Raw genomic sequence first — 20,332 nt, forward strand, 5'->3', positions numbered from 1 at the left:
TGAAATTGCCTTCTAATGTTTTTCATATTCTATTGTAATGTTTTTGTCACTGATTACAACTTATGAAATTAAATTTTGGAATCACAGTCTCTAATATGAGCTGAATTGCAGCCCATGTTAAGTCTTTTGCAGTACTGGCTAAGGTACTAAGAAAGTAATGTTTTTTTTTCTGTTCATTTGTAACTTTAAGCAAATTTCTATATTATTATGGCTAAGATAAGATTTTTTTTAGGAACATTTAAAGCAGCTTTATTTTATCTTTTTTATTTCAATAGTTTTTGGGGAACAGGTGGTATTTGGTTACATGGATAAGTTCTTTAGCAGTGATTTCTGAGAGTTTGATGCATCCATTACCCAAGCAGTGTCCACTCTACCCACTGTGTAGTCTTTTATCCCTCACCCACCTCTCACTCTTCCCACCAAGTCCCCAAAGTTCATTGTATCATTCTTATGCCTTTGTGTCGTCATAGCTTAGCTGCCACTTATTTATTTATTTATTTATTTATTGAGACAGAGTCTCGCTCTGTTGCCCAGGCTGGAGTGCAGTGGTGCGATCTTGGCTCACTGCAAGCTCCACCTCCTGGGTTCACGCCATTCTCCTGCCTCAGCCTCCCAAGTAGCTGGGACTACAGGTGCCCGCCACCATGCCTGCTAATTTTTTTGTATTTTTAGTAGAAATGGGGTTTCACCATGTTAGCTAGGATGGTCTCGATCTCCTGACCTCATGCTCCACTCGCCTCTGCCTCCCAAAGTGCTGGGATTACAAGCGTGAGCCACTGCGCCTGGCCGCTTAGCTCCCACTTAGAAATGAGAACATACGATGTTTGGTTTTCCATTCCTGAGTTTCTTCACTTAGAATAACTGTCTCCAACTCCATCTAGGTTGCTGTGAATGCCATTATTTTGATCCTTTTTATGGCTGAGTAGTATATATATATGTATAAATATATATCCACACACACACAGACATACCACATTTTCTTTGTTGATTGTTGGCCTTTTGGCTGTTTCCCTTTTTTCCAGTTGCAAATTGTGCTGCTATCAACATGCATGTGCAAGTGTCTTTTCATATAATGACTTCTATTTCCTCTGCATAGATACCTAGTAGTGGAATTGCTGGATCAAATGGTAGATCTACTTTTAGTTCTTTAAGGAATCTCCATACTGTTTTCCATAGTGGTTGTACTACTTTATATTTCCACAAGCAGGGTAAACGTGTTCCTTTTTCACCACATCCACTCCAACATCTATTTTTTTTTAATTTTTTAATTGTGGCCATTCTTGCAGGAGTAAGCTGGTATTGCATTGTGGTTTTGATTTGCATTTCCCTGATAATTAATGATGTTGATCATTTTTTCATATGATTGTTGACCATTTGTATATCTTCTTTGGAGAGTCGTCTATTCATGTCTTTAGCCCACTTTTCACTTTTTTATGGGATTTTTTTTTCTTGCTGATTTGTTTGAGTTTGTTGTAGATTCTGATATTATTCCTTTGTCAGATGCATAGTTTATGAATGTTTTCTTTCTCCCATTCTGTGGGTTGTCTATTAACTCTGCTGATTATTTCTTTTGTTGGTGCAGAAGTTTTTTAGTTTAATTAAGTCCCATCTATTTATCTTTCTTTTTGTTGCATTTGCTTTTAGGTTCTTTCAGTTCATGAAGTGTTTGCCTATGCCGATGTCTAGAAGAGTTTTTCTGATGTTATCTTCTAGAATTTTTATGGTTTCAGGTCTTAGATTTAAGTTTCTGATCCACCTTGAGTTGATTTTTACATAAGGTGAGAGATGAGGATCCTGTTTCATTCTCCTACATGTGGCTTTCCAGTTATCCCAGCACCATTTGTTGAAGAGGGTGTCCTTTCCCCACTTTATGTTTTTGTTTGCTTTTTCGAAGATCAACTGACTGTCAGTATTTGGCTTTGTTTCTGGGTTCTCTGTTCTGTGCCATTGGTCCATGTACCTATTTTTATGCCAATACAATACTGTTTTGGTGACCTTATAGTCCTTATAGTGTAGTTTGAAGGTGGGTAATGTGATGTCTCTAGGTTTGTTATTTTTGCTTAGTCTTGCTTTGGCTGTGCAGGCTCACTTTTGGTTCCATATGAATTTTAGGATTGTTTCTTTTCTAGTTCTGTGAAGAATGATGATGGTAAAATGGGAATTGCATTGAACTTGTAGATTGCTTTTGGCAGTATGGTCATTTTCACAATATGACCATCAAGACAAGACAGGACAGGACAGGACAGGACAAAAACAAAGAGAAGACTTAGGAATATGCCTAACCCAAAAGGTGAAAGACTCAAAAGGTGAAAGACCCCTCTCTACGAGGAAATCCATGAGTATGGAATATGTTTCTATTTGTTTATGTCGTCTATGATTTCTTTCAGCAGTGTTTTGTAGTTTTCCTTGTAGAGGTCTTTCACCTTTTGGGTTAGGTATATTCCTAAGTATTGTGTTGTGTTGTGTTTTGTTTTATTTTATTTTATTTTATTTTCACAGTTGTTGTGAAAGGAGTTGAGTTCTTGATTTCTTTTTTTTTTTTCTTTTTTTCTTTTTTGATACAGAGTCTTGCTCTGTTGCCCAGGCTGGAGTGTAATGGTGCAATCTTGGCTCACTGCAACCTCCACCTCCCAGGTTCAAGCGATTCTCCTTCCTCAGCCTCCCGAGTAGCTGTGACTACAGGTGCGTGCCACCACTCCCAGCTACTTTTTTGTATTTTTAGTAAAGACGGGGTTTCACCTTGTTAGCCAGGATGGTCTCGACCTTCTGACCTTGTGATCCGCCCACCTTGGCCTCTCAAAGTGCTGGGATTACAGGCGTGAGCCACCATGCCCAATCGAGTTCTTTATTTCTTTGTCAGCTTGGTTGCTGTTGGTATATAGCAGTGATACTGATTTGTGTACATTGATTTTGTGTCCTGAAACTTTACTGAATTTATTTATAAGATCTAGGAGTTTTCTGGATGAGTCTTTAGGGTTTCCTAGTTATATGATCATATCATCAGCAAACAGCAACAGTTTGACTTCCTCTTTACTGATGTAGGTGCCCTTATTTCTTTTTTCTGATTGCTCTACCTAGGACTTCTAGTCCTGTGTTGAATAGAAGTGGTGACAGTGGGCATCCTTGTCTTGTTCCAGTTCTTAGGGGGACTGCTTTCAACTTTTCCCTGTTCAGTGTAATGTTGGCTGTGGGTTTGTCATAGAAAGTTTTTATTACCTTAAGATATGTAATCATAAAAGGATGCTGGATTTTGTCAAATGCTTTTTCTGCATCTATTGAGATGATTGTATGAGTTTTGTTTTTAATTCTGTTTATGTGGTATATCACATTTATTGACTTGTGTATGTTTAAGCATCCCTGCGTCTCTGCTATAAAACCCACTTGATCATAGTGAATCTTTTTGAAATGCTGCTGGATTTGGTTAGCTAATTTTTTTTTGAGGATTTTTGCCTCTAAATTAATCAGGGATATTGGTCCATAGTTTTTTTGTTGTTGTTGTTATGTTCATTGCTGGTTTTGGTATTAGGGTGATACTGGCTTCATAGAATGATTTAGGGAAGATTCCCTCTTTCTCTATCTTTTGGAATAGTTTCAGTAAGATCAGCAGCAGAGGCTGCCATATCCCCCTTGGAACATAACTTCCTTGGTCTGAAACCACCCTCTCCATCACCCACATTGGCCACAGCCAGCCCCATCCAAGGAGAGTCTGAGCTGAGACACGCCTTACCCTGCCCTCACCTGATGGTCTTTCTCTACCCGGCTTGTAGCCAAAGACAAAAGACATAAACTTGTGGTAGGTCTATGACCCCACCAATCACCTGAGAAACCCAAATATTTGTTCAGGTGACCTTAGGGCAAGCTTGTGTCCCCCCATACTACTGCAGCTGATGCCCTCTTGAAAGTGCCACCTCCTAGCTAGAGGCCAACCAACACAAACCATTACAGCAATTCATAACAGAACAATCCTCCTCCAAGGGAAGGAGAAAACAACAACTAATTCCACTGTCTATAACATCCACACTAACCAGAGGCCCTGAGTCTGTTCACATGACAGTTTTACTGCCAGCATAACCAGCATTCAAGAAAACCAGGGCACTAAACAAAACTACAACCAAGGACTCTCACAGAATCCATTTCACTCTTCAGCTACCTCCACCAGAGCAGGTGCTGGTATCCACGGTTGAGACCCTAAAGACAGATCACTTCACAGGACCCTTTGCAGACCCTTCCCAGTACAAGCCCAGAGCCCGGTAGCTCTGGTGGGTGGCTAGACCCAGAACAGCAATAATAATCACCGCATCTGGCTCTCAGGAAGCCCCATCTCTAGGGGAAGGGAGAGAGAGAGCACCACATCAAGGGATCACTGCATGGGACAAACGAATCTGAACAGCAACCCTTGAGTCCCAGATCTTTCTTCTGTCTTAGTCTACCCAAATGAGAAGGAACCAGTAAAACAATTCTGGTAATATGACAAAACAAGGTTCTGTAACATCTCCAGAAGATCACACTAGCACCAGCAATGGATCCAAACCAAGAAGAAATCTGTGAATTGACAGATAAAGAATTCAGAAGATCAGTTACTAAGTTACTCAAGGAGCCAGCAGAGAAAGGTGAAAACCAACTTAAAGAAATTTAAAATATAGGATATGCATGAAAAAAATCTCCAGAGAAATATGTAGCATAAATAAAAAAAAATCACAGCTGCTGGACATGAGAGACACACTTAGAGAAATGCAAAATACAATGGAAAGTTTCAACAATAGAATCAAACAAGTAGAAGAAAGAACTTCAGAGCTCTAAGACAAGGCTTTCAAAATAACTCAATCCATCAAAGACAAAAAAAGTATTAAAAAAAAAGCACAAAGCCTCCAAAAAGTTTGAGATTCTGTTAAATGGCCAAACCTAAGAGTAATTGGTGTTCCTGTGGAAGAAGACAAATCTGTAAGTCTGGAAAATGTATTTGAGGGAATAATCAAGGAAAACTTCCCTGGCCTTGCTAGAGATGTAGATATCCAAATACAAGAATGTTGCAGCTGAGCGTGGTGGCTCACACCTGTAATCCCAGCACTTTGGGAGGCCGAGCTGAGCAGAACATGAGGTCAGGAGTTCAAGACCAGGCTGGCCAATAAGGTAAAACCCTGTCTCTACTAAAAATACAAGAATTTGCTGGGCATGGTGGCATGCACCTGTAGTCCCAGCTACTTTTGAGGCTAAGGCAAAAAAGTCACTTGAACCTGGGAGGCGGAGGTTGCAATGAGCTAAGATTGCACCACTGCATTCCATCCTGGGCTACAGAGCGAGACTCCATCTCCAAAAAAAAAAAAAAAAAAAAGGAAAGAAAGAATTTCAAAGAATACACCTGGGAAATGCATCACAAAAAGATAATCACCTAGGCATAGTCATAAGGTTATCTGAAGTCAAGACAAAAGAAAGAATCTTAGGAGCTAGGAGGCAAAAGCATCAGGTAACCTATAAAGGAAAACCTATCAGATCAATAGCAGATTTCTTAGCAGAAACCCTACAAGCTAGAAGGAATTGGGGTCTACCTTTAGACTCCTTAAACAAAATAATTATCAGCCAAGAATTTTGTATCCACTGAAACTAAGCTTCGTAAATGAAGCAAAGATAAAGTCATTTTCAGACAAGTGCTGAGAGAATTCACCACTACCAAGGCAGCACTACAAGAACAGTTAAAGGGAATTCTAAATCTTGAAACAAAACCTCAAAATACACCAAAGTAGAAACTCCTTAAATCATAAATCTCACAGGGCCTATAAAACAACACAATGGAAATGAAAAACCAAGGTATTCAGGCAATAACTATCACAATGAATAGAATAGTACCACACATCTCAATACTAACGTTGAATGTAAATAGCCCAAATGCTGCACTTAAAAGATACAGAATAGTGGAATGGATAAGAATTCACCAACCAAGTATCTCCCATCTTCAGGAGACTCACCTAATACATAAAGTCTCATGTAAACTTAAGGTAAAAGGGTGGAAAAAGATATTCCATGCAAATGGGCACCAAAAGCAAGTAGGAGTAGCTATTCTTATATTAGACAAAACAGACTTTAACAACAATTGAAAAAGACACAGAGGGACAGTATGTAATGATAAAAGGACTAATCAAACAGGAAAATTCACAATACTAAATCTATGTGCACCTAACACTAGAGCTCCTAAATGTAAAAAATAATTACCACTAGACCTAACAAATGAGATAGATGGCAATACAATAATAGTGGGGGACTTCAGTACTCCATTGACAGCACTAGACAGGTCATCAAGACAGAAAGTCAGCAAAGAAACAATGGATTTAAACTATACCCTAAAACAAATAAATGGACTCAGCAGATATTTATAGAACCTTCTACCCAACAACTGCAGAATATACATTCTGTTCATCAGCACATGGGACATTCTCCAAGACAGACCATACGATAGGCCACACAAAATAAGTCTCAAAATTTAAGAAAATCAAAATTATATCAAGTATTCTCAGACCACAGTGGAATAAAATTGGAAATCAACTCCAGAAGGAACCGTAAAAACCATGCAGATACACGGAAATTAAATAATTTGCTCCTGAATGATTTTTTAGGTCAGCAATGAAATCAAGACGGAAATTTAAAAATTATTTGAACTGAACGATAGTAGTGACATAACCTAGCGAAACCTCTGGGATACAGCAAAAGCAGTGCTAGGAGGAACATTCAGAGCATTAAGTGCCTACATCAAAAAGTCTGAAAGAACACAAATAGACAATCTAACGTCATACCTCAAGGAACTAGAGAAACAAGCACAAACCAAACCCAAACCCACCAAAAGAAAAGAAATAACAAACATCAGAGCAGAACTAAATTAAATTGAAACAAAAAATATGAAAGATAAATGAAGTAAAAAGCTGGTTCTTTGAAAAGATAAACAAAATTAATAGAGCAATAGCAAGATTAATCAAGAAAAGAAGAGAAAAGATCGAAATAAGCTCAATTAGAAACAAAATGGGAGATACTACAACCAATACCACAGAAATACAAAAGACCATTCAAACTTATGAGCATCTTTACATGCACAAACTAGAAAACTTAGAGGAGATGGGTAGATTCCTGGAGAAATATACAATCCTCCTGGATTAAAGTAGGAAGAAATAGAAACTCTGAACAGACCATTAACAAGCAGTGAGATTGAAATGGTAAAAAAAAAAAAAAAGATTACCAACGTAAAGTCCAGAACCAGATGGAGCCACAGCTGAATTCTATCAGACTTTCAAAGAATTGGTACTATTTTACTTTTCTATGTAATGTAATATGAGCAGCATATGAGCAGTATGTGAGGGTTCCAGTTTTTTTCACATGCTCACTTGTTATTACCTCTTTTTCTATTATAGGCTTCCCTAATGGATGTGAAGCGGTGTCTCACTGTGGTTTTGATTTGTATTTGTTTGATGGCTAATGATGTTGAGGTTCCTTTCATATGCTTATTGGCCATATTCTTTCGGGAAATGTTTAGTTCCTTTGCTCATTTTTTAAACTAGATTTTTTTCATTACTGAGTTGTAACATTTCTTTATATATGCCAGATAGAGGTCTCATCAGATACATGATTTGTAAAAATTTTCCCTTGTTCTATGAATTATCTTTTTCATTTTCTTGGTGTCCTTGGAAGCATAAAAGTTTCCAATTTTGATTATGTCCAGTTTTTCTATTTTTCTTTTGTTGCTCTTGCTTTTAGTGTCATATCTAAGAAACCAGTGCCAAATCCAACGTCATGAAGACTATGTCTATGTTTTCCTCTAAGAGTTTGGTAATTTAGTTCTTACGTTTAGATCTTTGATCAATTTCAAGTTAATTCTGTGTATGATGTGAGGTAGGAGTCCAATTTTGTTCCTTAGCTTCTACATATGGACTTTTCCCAGCACCATTTATTGAAAATACTCTTCTTTCCTCATTTAATTACCTTAGCACCCTTGCCAAAAATCAGTTAGCTATAGATATATGGTCTTATTTCTGGACTCACAATTTTAGTTCATTGATATATATGTCTATCCCTATGCCTATACCACATTGTTTTTGTTATGGCAGCTTTATAGTAAGTATAACTGCTTTATGTTAAAACAACCCATATAATCTTTTGCCAGTGATAGGTTTTCCCTTATTTTCTCATTTTTGAGACTAATTTTCCAACTTAATTTGGCTTGTAGAAACCTACAAAAAGAGTATTGTTAAATATTTTTCATTTTCTTAATACTGCAAATCAAACTCAAAGGAGAGTTGGGAAGGGGTGTGTGTTTAAGTCAGGCAACCTGCTGTTCTCAGAATATACTTGGGCTCCAAATATGAATCATTAAAAAAGATCTAGGCTGGGTGCGGTGTCTCACGCCTGTAATCCCAGCACTTTGGGAGGCTGAGGCAGGTGGATCATGAGGTCAAGAGATCGAGACCATCATGGCCAACATGGTGAAACCCCGTCTCTACCCCGTCTCTACTAAAAATACAAAAATTAGCTGGGCGTGGAGGCGCTTGCCTGTAGGCCCAGCTATTCAGGAGGCTGAGGCAGGAGAATCGCTTGATCCCGGGAGGCAGAGGTTGCAGTGAGCCGAGATCACACCACTGCACTCCAGCCTGGTGGCAGAGTGAGACCCCGTCTCAAATAAATAAAAAAAAAAAAGATCTAGACAAGATTCTTCCTCTCTAAATTTATAGTATTGTCCTCATAATAGGATATGCTATTTTTCTATATTTATGCAACTTGGAAAAGATAGCCTAATATCATAATCAATTATAGTATTGTCCTTAGAATAAGACATATTATTTTTAGATATTGTTTATGCAACTTGGAAAAGATATCTAACCTCCCCATCAAGTGTTTTTATTGAATGTCTACATTTCCTTCATAAATTCATTAAAAATATTTTCAACAGGTTAACAGATATAAAAGAAAAGATAAATCAGTTTAATGAAGAAATTAGACAACTTGATATGGATTTAGAGGAACACCAAGGTAATGCTTCTGGTATTTTTATAATGTGGATTAACAGATGTTTAGCAGTATTGATATAGTATTATCGGTGTCTCAGAGACTGTTTAACTACCTGGGATTTATTATTTAATTCTCTATGATATTGCTAACTTTACTAAAATGCATACTATATGAGTAATATTAAAGCAGTGATTTAAACTGACCACTTACAAGTTAAAATGATTGCATAAAATTTATTTATCTTTGCCAAGCAGTTTTGTTTTTACAAAAACAGAAGTGAAATGTTTAAAGTTGTTATACTTCCTCCTAAGTTATACTTCCTTCCTAGTAATAGTCAATAGTTTACTGTAAACAAAATAGTTGGCTGGGTGCGGTGGCTCATGCCTATGATCCCAGCTCTTTGGGAGGCTGAGGCGGGCGGATTATCTGAGGCCGGGAGTTCGAGACCAGCCTGACCAACATGGAGAAACCCCTGTCTCTACTAAAAATACAAAATTTAGCTGGGTGTGGTGGTGCAGGCCTGTAATCCCAGCTACTCAGGAAGCTGAGGCAAGAGAATTGCTTGAACCTGGGAGGCGGAGGTTGTGGTGAGTCGAGATCGTACCACTGTACTCCAGCCTGGACAACAAGAGTGAAACTTGGTCTCAATAAATAAATAATTAATAATAATATAGTCAACTATTAATGGCAGTAACTGGTAGCATTAGAGGGGATGAAAATCAAATCACAAATACCACACAAATAATCCAGACAGAATTAATTAATTAATAATAATATAGTCAACTATTAATGGCGGTAACTGGTAGTATTAGAGGGGATGAAAATCAAATCACAAATACCATACAAATAATCCAGACAGAATTAATTCCCCACCCAGGCCTAATAATGAAGTAGCAAGGAAGTAGCAAGTAGTAAAGAAGTAGCAACTTTATCCTCCCCAACTTTCCCCAGGAGTGGAATTTGAAGAACCAATGCAGAGACCAGAACACCTGAGGGAGCTTGGGGTTTGACTATGTAGAAATACTGTGGTGGGGGTTTGGGTGTGGGAGCTACATTTTTATATATGGTTAAAGGAGGAGGTTGAGCATCAGTTTCCTAACAAGCTTCTCCCTGATAAGAAAGATAAAAGTAGATTCCCCATAGCATTTTAATCATAGTTTAAATGAAAACCAGTTAATATGCTCTTGGATTATCAAGAATTGACTGTATATTCTTATGAGTTAGGTATGGTATAAACAGTGTGCACATGTACTTGTATTCTTGTTATGGCTAAGGAAACATTCATAGCAGTGCAGTGGCTCAATCACAGCTCACTGCAACCTCAGACTTTTGGGTTCAAGTGATCCTTCTGTCTCAGCCTCCTGAGTAGCTGGGAATACGTAATGTCTGCCACTACATCCAGCTAAGTTTTAAATTTTTAGTAGAGATGAGGTCTCGCTGTGTTGCCCAGGCTGGTCTCAAACTCCTGAGCTCAAGCGATCCTCACACCTCAGCCTCCCAAGGTGCTGGGATTACAGGCGTGAGCCAGCACATCTGGCTGTCTATTCCTAAATTAATTTTTAACTTCAATTTTTATGTTTTTTATACTTTTTCTTGATTTATGAATAGCATTAGCCACTACTGATTAATTACTTACCTGGCTAAGCACTTTTTAGTCTTGCAAGAATTTTTTAAAGCCTCATTAACCTATTTTTTACATAATGAGGCTCAGAGAAGTTATATAATTTAGTCAAATTCCTCCAGCTAGTAAAGAGTTAATTCTATTTTTAAACCAAGGTCTCTCTGACCCCAAGGCTTTAGTTCTATTGCCTAAGCTTCAACTTGACTTTCTGATATGAAGTACCATATTTGCAAAGTTAAAATATTCTTATAAAATACTTACACAGTTGAATTTACACATGGCTACTACTAGCTTTAAATAAGGTGTCTAAAGGCAGACAGACTTAAAAACAAGTCCCACTATTAGGTAAATAAACTTGCCCAAGCTTCAGTTTTCTCATCTGCAAAATTAATATAATGATCCCATGTTACTGAGATTTATGATTGCTAAATGGCATACCAGGTGAGGTAGGCTAACAATACATTGTTAAGAATAGAGTCATGTCATTTTCTTTTTTAAAACATTTATTTATTTTCATTGACAAATAAAAATCATATGTATTTATTGTGTATAGTATGTCTTGAAATATGTATGCATTGTGGAATGCCTAAATTGGGCTAATTACGATATGCATTACTTCACATACTTATTTTTGGTGGTGAGAACGTTCAAAATTCACTCTCTTAACAATCTTGAAGAATATACTGTTATTGTTAACCATAATCACTATGTTGTACCATAGATCTCTTACCTAAGAGATATATTCCTCCTACCTAAACACAATTTTGCATTTTTAATCATGTTATTTTCTTTATTAAATCATTTCATTGCTTTTGATTTATGTAGATCTAGTTTCTAGGTTTTCTATATTAATATATTCAAAACCATTCTGAGAAATCTGATAATGTTCTTGATTTTAGATGCTTATAGGACACATTCTAAATAATTTTCCTTTTCCTAAGTCTAAATTTCTAACATTTAATTTCTTTCCACTAAAATAATGCATTTTGGAGGTAACAATTTATTATTAATTGTTAGTTTTAAGACAAATAGAAGGCTTTTAATTTTTACTTCTATTTTCCTTTTTATTTTCTAACCTTTGTTCTTTTTTATTAATGTGGAAAAATAATCTATAATGCAGTGTAACAGTAGCATTTATAATGTATATGAATCTATGTAATATATTATATGCATTTATATTATGTACATATATGTTTATTTATGCATTTTTTTTTTCTGCTACACTGTGGTCATCCTAGATTATTGATACATAAGCACAGGAGGTTTTTGTTAGAAGATTACTTGTTATAAGATTACTTGTCAGTTCAAGATCTCCTTATTTCTTGCCTGAACAAGTTAGCAATAGCCTCCCTAACTGGTCTCCTCACTTCCAGTCTTGCCTCCTCTCAGATTCTTCCCCGACAAATGCTGTCAGAGTGACATATATAAAATGTTATTCTGTGTCATTGTGCTGCTTAACACTGGTTCCCCATGATATACAGCATAAAATGTAAGAAATCTTGCATGTCATTCTAGTCCGTCTGTGATCTGGCCTGTGCATCGTCAACCTCCTCTCCCACCCCTCATCTCTATCCTTAAATTCTAATAATAATCTGCTTGTAGTACCCTATGTCTCACACCTTTGCCATATATCAAACTGTTTCATGCCCCAATGTTTTGCTCTTACTATTTGTTCCTTTTTTTTTTTGAGACGGGGTCTCACTCTGTCGCCCAGGCTAGAGTGCAGTAGTGCGATCTTGGCTCACTGCAACTTCCTCCTGGGTTCAAGCAATTCTCCTACCTCAGCCTCCTCAGTAACTAGGATTATAGGCACATGCCACCACACCTGGCTAATTTTTGTATTTTTAGTAGAGACGGGGTTTCACCATGTTGGCCAGGCTGGCTAGTCTTGAATTCCTGACCTTGTGTTCTGCCCACCTCGGCCTCGGCCTCCCAAAGTGTCTCTTTTTTTTTTTTTTTTTAAGCAGAGTCTTGCTCTGTTGCCCAGGCTGGAGTGCAGTGATGCATTCGTGGCTCTTTGCAGCCTTGACCTCCCGGAATCAAATTATTCTCCCACCTCAGCCTCCTGAATGTAGGACTACAGGCAAACTCCACCCTGCCTGACTTTTATTATTATTATTACTGTTTTTAGAGACAGGGTCTCATGTTGCCAAGGCAGGTCTCAAACTCATAGGCTCACATGAACCTCCTGCCTTAGCCTCCCAAGTGCTGGGATTATAGTTGTGAGCCACCATGTCCAGCCCCTTGTCTTGAGTGTCCTTTCCCCTGTTTTTTACCTGACCAAATTCTCATCCTTTAAGATATAGCTCAGGTATCCATTTATCCAGCATAACTTTGTTTTCCTTCCCTGATTTGTTTCTAGGCTATGCTAAGTGAGTGAACTTTCTCCATGTTTTCAGAGCACACTATGTATAAACATATCACTGGATCGACTGCATGATATTACAGTTATCTATTTATGTGTTTGTCTTCCCTCTTTGGCTAAGTCTTCAAGGACAGGGACTGTGTCTTACATACTTTGGTAACCTCTTTCATCAACACAATGTGTGGGAAAATACATACTCATCAGATGTTTGTGAAATGAACTAAATCACATTTTAGCAGAAAACGAATTTTAGAATGAACTAAAGGTAAAAATTGAGCTCTAGCTACTTCTTTGGCTCTCTAGTTTTATGATGTAGGTATGCATTGTTCCCCCAAGACAGCTTGACTGCAAAGGCTTTATTACTTTCCAGAGGATTCCTACCTTGGATTATGTTTTCCAGTAAAGTGGTGGATGCTTATTTATATGGACATTCTTACCCTGACTCACAATTATAGATGCTGTGTTCCTTAGGATAGCAAATTGCATTGTCTATCTAGTTCATCCTTAGTTCTGCCCCCTGGATTTATTCCCTCTTTGGCTCATTTTATTCATTTCTTAGATGCCATCTGGCTTCTTCTGTGAACAGCATCTGTGTATAATCCAACCAGACCACTTTTGCCCTGTAGGGTTTCTGGTTAGGAAAGCACATAAACCATAAATGATGTTTATACATATCTGGCTTAAGTAACGCAATCTTTCAGTTTTCAAATAAACTTTAAAATATTTATATAATTCATTCTAAATTCAAAGATCCTTAGAAACTGAGTTAGGTACAGTTGTGTTCTCTGCTAGGTATTAATGCTGACTTTGTCATCTTACAACTTTCTCAAGTATATCATATTTATTCATTTTGGTAAGTCCTTAATGTTACAATTTTCCAAAAGCGACATTGAATAATTATGTCTCAAAATTAACTAAATAAAATCAGTTAACAGTTATTGGGCTACTTTATGAAAATCTTTATTGTCCCTATGATGCTGAGCTTTAAAAAATTTTCCCTAAATTAGTAATTTTAAAGGTCCTGATTAATTTGTTTTAAATGATGATTTTTATGTATGAATCTGGTTTGTTTTTAATGTGAAAAATTCAAGCAGTGTAAAATGTATGAATATAAAGTAAAAAGTCATCTCCTTTCTCCTCATACTTATACAAGTCTTCAGAGGTCATTATGGTTTAAAGTGTGATGTTTAGCCTTTTAGACTTTTTTTCTATGGCAGTGTGGAATAAAGCAAAGAAAATACTTAGACGTTTGACCAATAACACACTTGAGCCTACTCTTAGACTTTTGACCAATTCTAGAAGGACTTCTTTGCTGTCAAATTGTTCCTTGGTCTTATAAGTGATTTTTAAAAATAAAATAATCTCATAATAGAAATTTTTTTATAATTAGATATCATTATCTTTTTAAAACTACTAGGAGACTTGATTCTGTGATATTAAATATTTGCTAGGCAGCACCCATATAGTGTTTCTTTATTGATGGATCAGGTAATTTTGTTATAATGGTTCCAAATTTATTTGGGTTCAAACGTGTACACTGTTTGGCTGGGCACAGTGGCTCATGCCTGTAATCCCAGCACTTTGGGAGACCAAGATGGGTGGATCACCTGAGGTCAGGAGTTCAAGACCAGCCTGACCAACATGGCGAAACCCTATCTCTACTGAAAATACAAAAAAATTAGCTGGACCTAGTGGTGCATGCCTGTAATCTCAGCTACTTGGGAGGCTGAGGCAGGAGAATTGCTTGAACGCGAGAGGTGGAGATTGCAGTGAGCCGAGATCACGCCACTGTACTCCAGCCTGGGTGATAGAGCAAGACTCTGTCTCGAAGAAAAAAAAAGGGGGTACACTGTTCTATATTTTAGCAGGGAAGGAATTTGTGTATATGTGTGCTAACTAGAAACAATGAGAAAAAGCTCTAATGAAAGTCATATGGTCAGAATTTGGCTACAAGCTCTACATCATTAGTAAGGTGGAGCGTTATTGGCAGGTGTCATGCTACTTTCCAAAAAACCTGAACCCATCCTCATTTCTCCTTTCTCAGTTGAAGTGCCAACAATTTCATGTTTGCTTAATTTTTGCTTTCTAAAATATTGGTTCTGTACAAGCAAGAGAAAGTAATAGAAAAAGTATTGTTCTTCTGAGTAAAGCAGAACATACCAAGTGGACAATAGCAGCTTAATATTTTCACTCAACATTGGATACTATTTTTAATAAGGATGTTTTCTATCCTCAAGGCTTACTTCTAACATATAGCCAAGTGACTTTTTTTTTTTTTTTTAATAGAGATGAGTCTTGCTGTGTTGGCCAGGCTAGAGTGCAGTGACTATTTACAGGCATGATCATAGCTCACTGTGGCCTCGAACTCCGGGGCCCAAGCAGTCCTCCTGCCTCAGCCTTCCAAGTAGCCAGGAATACAGGCTCATGTTACTGTGCCCAGCTTGTTTTTGTTAAGGAATCTGTTAAGAAATTCTTTTATTCTTACTACAAATTAATACTTGAGAGTTTATATCTTACATTGAAGTCCTTCAGAGTGAATAGTGTCTTCATCCACTTAGCTGAAATCAGGCCCCTACTTTACTCTTTTTTCTTTTTTCTTTTTTTTAATGAGATAGGGTCTTTCTGTCACCCCGGCTGGAGTACAGTGATGTGACATCATAGCTCACTGCAGCCTCAAACTCCTGGGCTCAAGCGATCCTCTCGCCTTAGCTAAATAAAATAAATAAAATAAAATAAAATAAAATAAAGTAAACTCCTGAGTAGCTAGGAGTACAGGTGCATGCCACCATGCCCAGCTAATTGTTAAAAACTTTTTTTTGTAGAGACAGGGCTTTGCTCTGCTGCCCAGGCTGATCTCAATGTGCTTGGCTCTAGCAGTCCTTCTGCTTTGGCCTCCCAAAGTATTGGGATTACAGGTGTGAGCCACTGTGCCTGGTGTTTTACTCTTTACTAGTGTATTCCCTTACATTAAATAAATTCTATAAAGAACAGCATTACTATTATAAGACATGTCAAAGCCTTTCACAAATCACAAAAAGGTGATCAGTTTTCTATGCAAAAATACTGAGCCTTTTGAAATCAGGGTAGTTCTCAGCTTTACCCAATACTGGCTTAGATTTAGACTTTCTCAACTCTGCTAGGTCAGTTACCAGTTGTCCGTCTGCTTTCAGCTTCCAAAATGTTATTGCTATTTTCTCCTATTTCTATATGCTGGGGGTTTATACCTTTAAAAATTCTTTTTACTATAGTTTTAGTGGGGTTTGGGAAAGGATCAAAATTAGATGTGCATGTTCAACCTGCCATTAATACCAAGAAATGACAATTGTAAACCATACTTACCTAGAATTTCTGAGAGTTTAAGCACCTTGAATGTACATCATTTTACTGATTTTTAAAAAAAAAATTTTGTGTGTGTTTGCCTTAAATGACCATCCTCATGCTTTCATTAACTGGGCAATTAGCCTCAGCTTATAAGAAGTCATCCTTTCCAGCTTTAAAAAAAAAGTCCTGGCCGGGCACAGTGGCTCACACCTGTAATCCCAGGTCAGGAGTTCAAGACCAGCCTGACCAACATGGTGAAACCCCATCTCTACTAAAAATACAAAAATTAGCTGAGCGTGGTGGCGTGCACCTGTAATCTGAGCTACTCAGGAGGCTGAGGCAGGAGAATCGCTTGAACCTGGGAGGCAGAGGTTGCAGTGAGCCAAGATCACACCACTACACTCCAGCCTGGGCGACAGAGCAAGACTCCATCTCAAAAAAAGGAAAAAAAGTCCTTAAACTACTAAAATTATTTTAAAGATTCAGATTAGCTAATTTTTTTAAAATTGTAATTTTAAATATGAATCTGACATGTATTTAACATGAAAAATGCAAGCAGTGGAAAAGTATATAAAGTAAAACGTTATCTCCTTTCTCCTCATCCAAGTCTTCAGAGTAATCATGGTTTACAGTTTGATGTTTAGGCTTTTAGACTTTTTAAATACATTTACAAACATATTTTTAAATGGACTAATACTAATATACAATTCTTCTGAGCTTGAGTCTTTTCATTTAACTGTATAATATACATTCTTCCCTATGAGGATGTATACTTCATTCTGAGAAATGGTATAGCATAGTGGTCAATGTTAGGGCTCTAAAGTCACACTTAAGAATGGTTCTTGGTCCAGGTGTGGTGGCTCATGCCTTTAATCCTAGCACTTTGGGAGGGGATGGATTGCTTGAGCTCAGAAGTTCGAGATCAGCCTAGGCAACAGGGTGAAAACCTGTCTCTACAAAAAAAATACAAAAATTAGCCAGGCATGGTGATGTGTGCTTGGCTTGTAGTCCCAGCTACTTATAGTCCCAGCTACTTATAGTCCCAGCTATTTGCTAAGGCAGGAGGATTACTTGAACCTGGGAGGTCGAGGCCACAGTGAGCCAAAATCACTCCAACCGAAATCACACCACTGCACTCCAGCCTGGATAACAAAGTGAGACCGTGTCTCAAAAAAAAAAAAAAAAAAAGAAAGAGAGAAGAAGAAAAGGTGCCTGGTACATATATTAAGCACTTCTGACAATCATTAGCTACCCCCATGATTGTTGTTACGTAGGATTCATTGTATCCACATTGATATTTAGGCTGTTTCTAACTTTTTACTCCCAAGAACAGTGCTACTCTAGTACATTCATGTTTATTAACTCGTCTATTTATTTCTACAGAATAAATTTCTAGAAGTGAAATTTTGAATAGAATATTATTTATATTTACAACTGGTTTGCAAATTTCTTCCCAGAAAAGCTTATATTATGTTATACAACTAAAAGCAGTATGTGAAGGTGGTTCCTCACCAATGCTAGCTATACGATTTTTAGTTTTTGTCAGTCAAGATAATGTACACATCACTGACAATTCCAAAGTTTTGACTGTTAGGCCTGAATTTGTAGTACTACTGTGATCCACAAGATGGGGCTAATTTTCTGAGCATCTATTAATATATACACAGTACGACTGATAAATAGAGTTAACAAAGTACAGTCACTGTCATATGTCTCTCCAGGAGGGATTATTGGGCATTATTACTCACCAAAAATGATTAATTTCCAGATTCAAGTATTTTCCCAAATGTGGAGTTGATTGTAAAACCAAATATATGATTATTAATATACCATAATACATACAAATAACTAGTTGCTACAATGTGGTAAATATGTCATAATAGAAATAGACACAAAGTGCTATAAGAATATTGAATTACTGTCCTAAATTCTGAATGAATTCATGGTAACTTTCTGCAGAATTTATATGTGTCATTCAAAAGTAGTGAAATAACAAAATATAATACTTTGGTTTGTCTGTAGTATACTTTTTCATACTCAGAGTTTTAAAGCTTAGGTTAGGATCATTTTTTCTTTAGTTATGGAAGGTAAATTAAAAATGTTAAAGACAATAATTCTATTTATTTTTTTTTATTGTTTATTTATTTATTTTTTGAGACGGAGTTTCTGTTTTGTTGCCCAGGCTGGAGTACAATGGCGCAATCTTGACTCACCACAATCTCCACCTCCCAGGTTCAAACAATTCTCCTACCTCAGCCTCCCAAGTAGCTGGGATTACAGGCAGGCACCACCATGCCCGGCTAATTTTTTGTGTTTTTAGTAGAGACGGGTTTCTGCATGTTGGTCAGGCTGGTCTTGAACTCCTGACCTCAGGTGATCTGCCCGCGTTGACCTCCCAAAGTGTTGGGATTACAGGTGTGAGCCACCATGCCCCGTCCGAATCATTTTGTTTAAAAGCACGTGTCCTGTTACTGGAATGCCTGGATTCAAATCCAGGCTGTGCTGTTTGATCTTGGACATGCTGTTTATGCTATTTAATCTTATTTTATCTTAGTTTTTTTCTTTAAAATGGAGGTAATTATAGTACCTACCTCTTAGGGTTATTGTGAAAATTATATTAGATAATTTAAAAAACTTAATTATTAGTAGTCTACTGTTGGCTGAAAGCCTTACCAATAACATAAATAGTAAATATATAAACACAAAACACATTCATAATAGCAATCAATTTAAAATATAGTCATAAATATTAATTAGTGACTTATCAATGCTGTTAATTTATAAAAGGAAAATTGAATAACTTTACTGCAGTTATTTTCCCAAAGCATATATTAGAAAGTATTTTCCCATCAGTATTTCCTTCAGGATGTACAAAATCTATTGAATTTCGAAGTGGTTTATCTTCTGGTATCTGATATTTCAAATGGCATCTATCCATTGCTATTCTGTGGTTTTCCAACATATATCTGCTGAAAAAAAATGAATTATTTTTGTTCAATCTAGAAATTGTTTAAACTATACTTTGAATCTTTCATTAAAATGGTGGTATTATGACTACACCAGGATCATCGCCACCATCTGAAACTTGTTAGAAATGCAAATTCAGTACCCCAGACTTACTGAATTTGAAACCCTAAGGAGAGGGCTCAGCAGTTTGTGTTTCAGTAAGTCCTCCTTGTGATTCTGATTCATGTTAAAGTTTGATAACCACTGCTTTTGAAAATGATTAAGGATCTTATGTTTAGTATATGCCAACTACTGCCAATTATACTGTATGATTTTATATACAGTACTCTGTTGGAACAAACTTCTACATAGACCTTTTGTTTTACATAATTAGATAATAAAAATTATATAATTTATACAATATATAAAAATTACAATTACAGTTTTTAAAGTGCCTCCTGTCTTTAGAAATAATTATCTGACCTTGTTTGCATAGCTGTAAGGAAACTTTTCTACCCAAATTTAAAATACAGTTGACCCTGGCCGGGCACGGTGGCTCATGCCTATAATCCCAGCACTTTGGGAGGCCGAGGCTGGCAGATCAGAGGTCAGGAGATCGAGACCATCCTGGCTAACATGATGAAACCCTGTCTCTACTAAAAATACAAAAAATTAGCTGGGTGTGTTGGTGGGCGCCTAGAGTCCCAACTGCTTGGGAGCCTGAGGCAGGAGAATGGCGTGAACCTGGGAGGTGGAGCTTGCAGTGAGCCGAGATCACGCCACTGCACTCCAGCCTGGGTGACAGAGCCAGACTCCGTCTCAAAAAAAACAAAAAAATTGCTTTATATATATATTAAATACATGTTTATATGTAAATATATTAATATATAACATTATATTTTAGTATAATATATTTATATTAATTTTATATTTATATTTATAATATATTTATATTTTATATAATATATTTTATGTTTATATAAAATATATAGAAAATATGTTATATAAATATATTATATTTATATAATATATATTTTATCATATAATAAATATATAAATATATAATATTTAATAAATATTAATATATTAATATA

The 20,332-nt window shown here is 36.7% G+C and overlaps 1 protein-coding gene across 5 annotated transcripts in view; it reads left to right on the top strand.

Moving 5' to 3' along the window:
* Window positions 1–20,332, top strand: part of IFT74 (intraflagellar transport 74) — a 122,496-nt gene that overhangs the window by 71,911 nt on the left and 30,253 nt on the right. For all 5 annotated transcript variants that reach the window (XM_010384460.2, XM_030919541.1, XM_030919540.1 and 2 more), the window contains one exon: window positions 8,927–9,006. In XM_010384460.2, coding sequence (XP_010382762.2) covers window positions 8,927–9,006 — 80 coding nt within the window. The remainder of the gene's footprint in view (window positions 1–8,926; window positions 9,007–20,332) is intronic.

Source organism: Rhinopithecus roxellana, chromosome 16, assembly GCF_007565055.1.
Source record: "Rhinopithecus roxellana isolate Shanxi Qingling chromosome 16, ASM756505v1, whole genome shotgun sequence".
NCBI classification, from domain to species: domain Eukaryota; kingdom Metazoa; phylum Chordata; class Mammalia; order Primates; family Cercopithecidae; genus Rhinopithecus; species Rhinopithecus roxellana.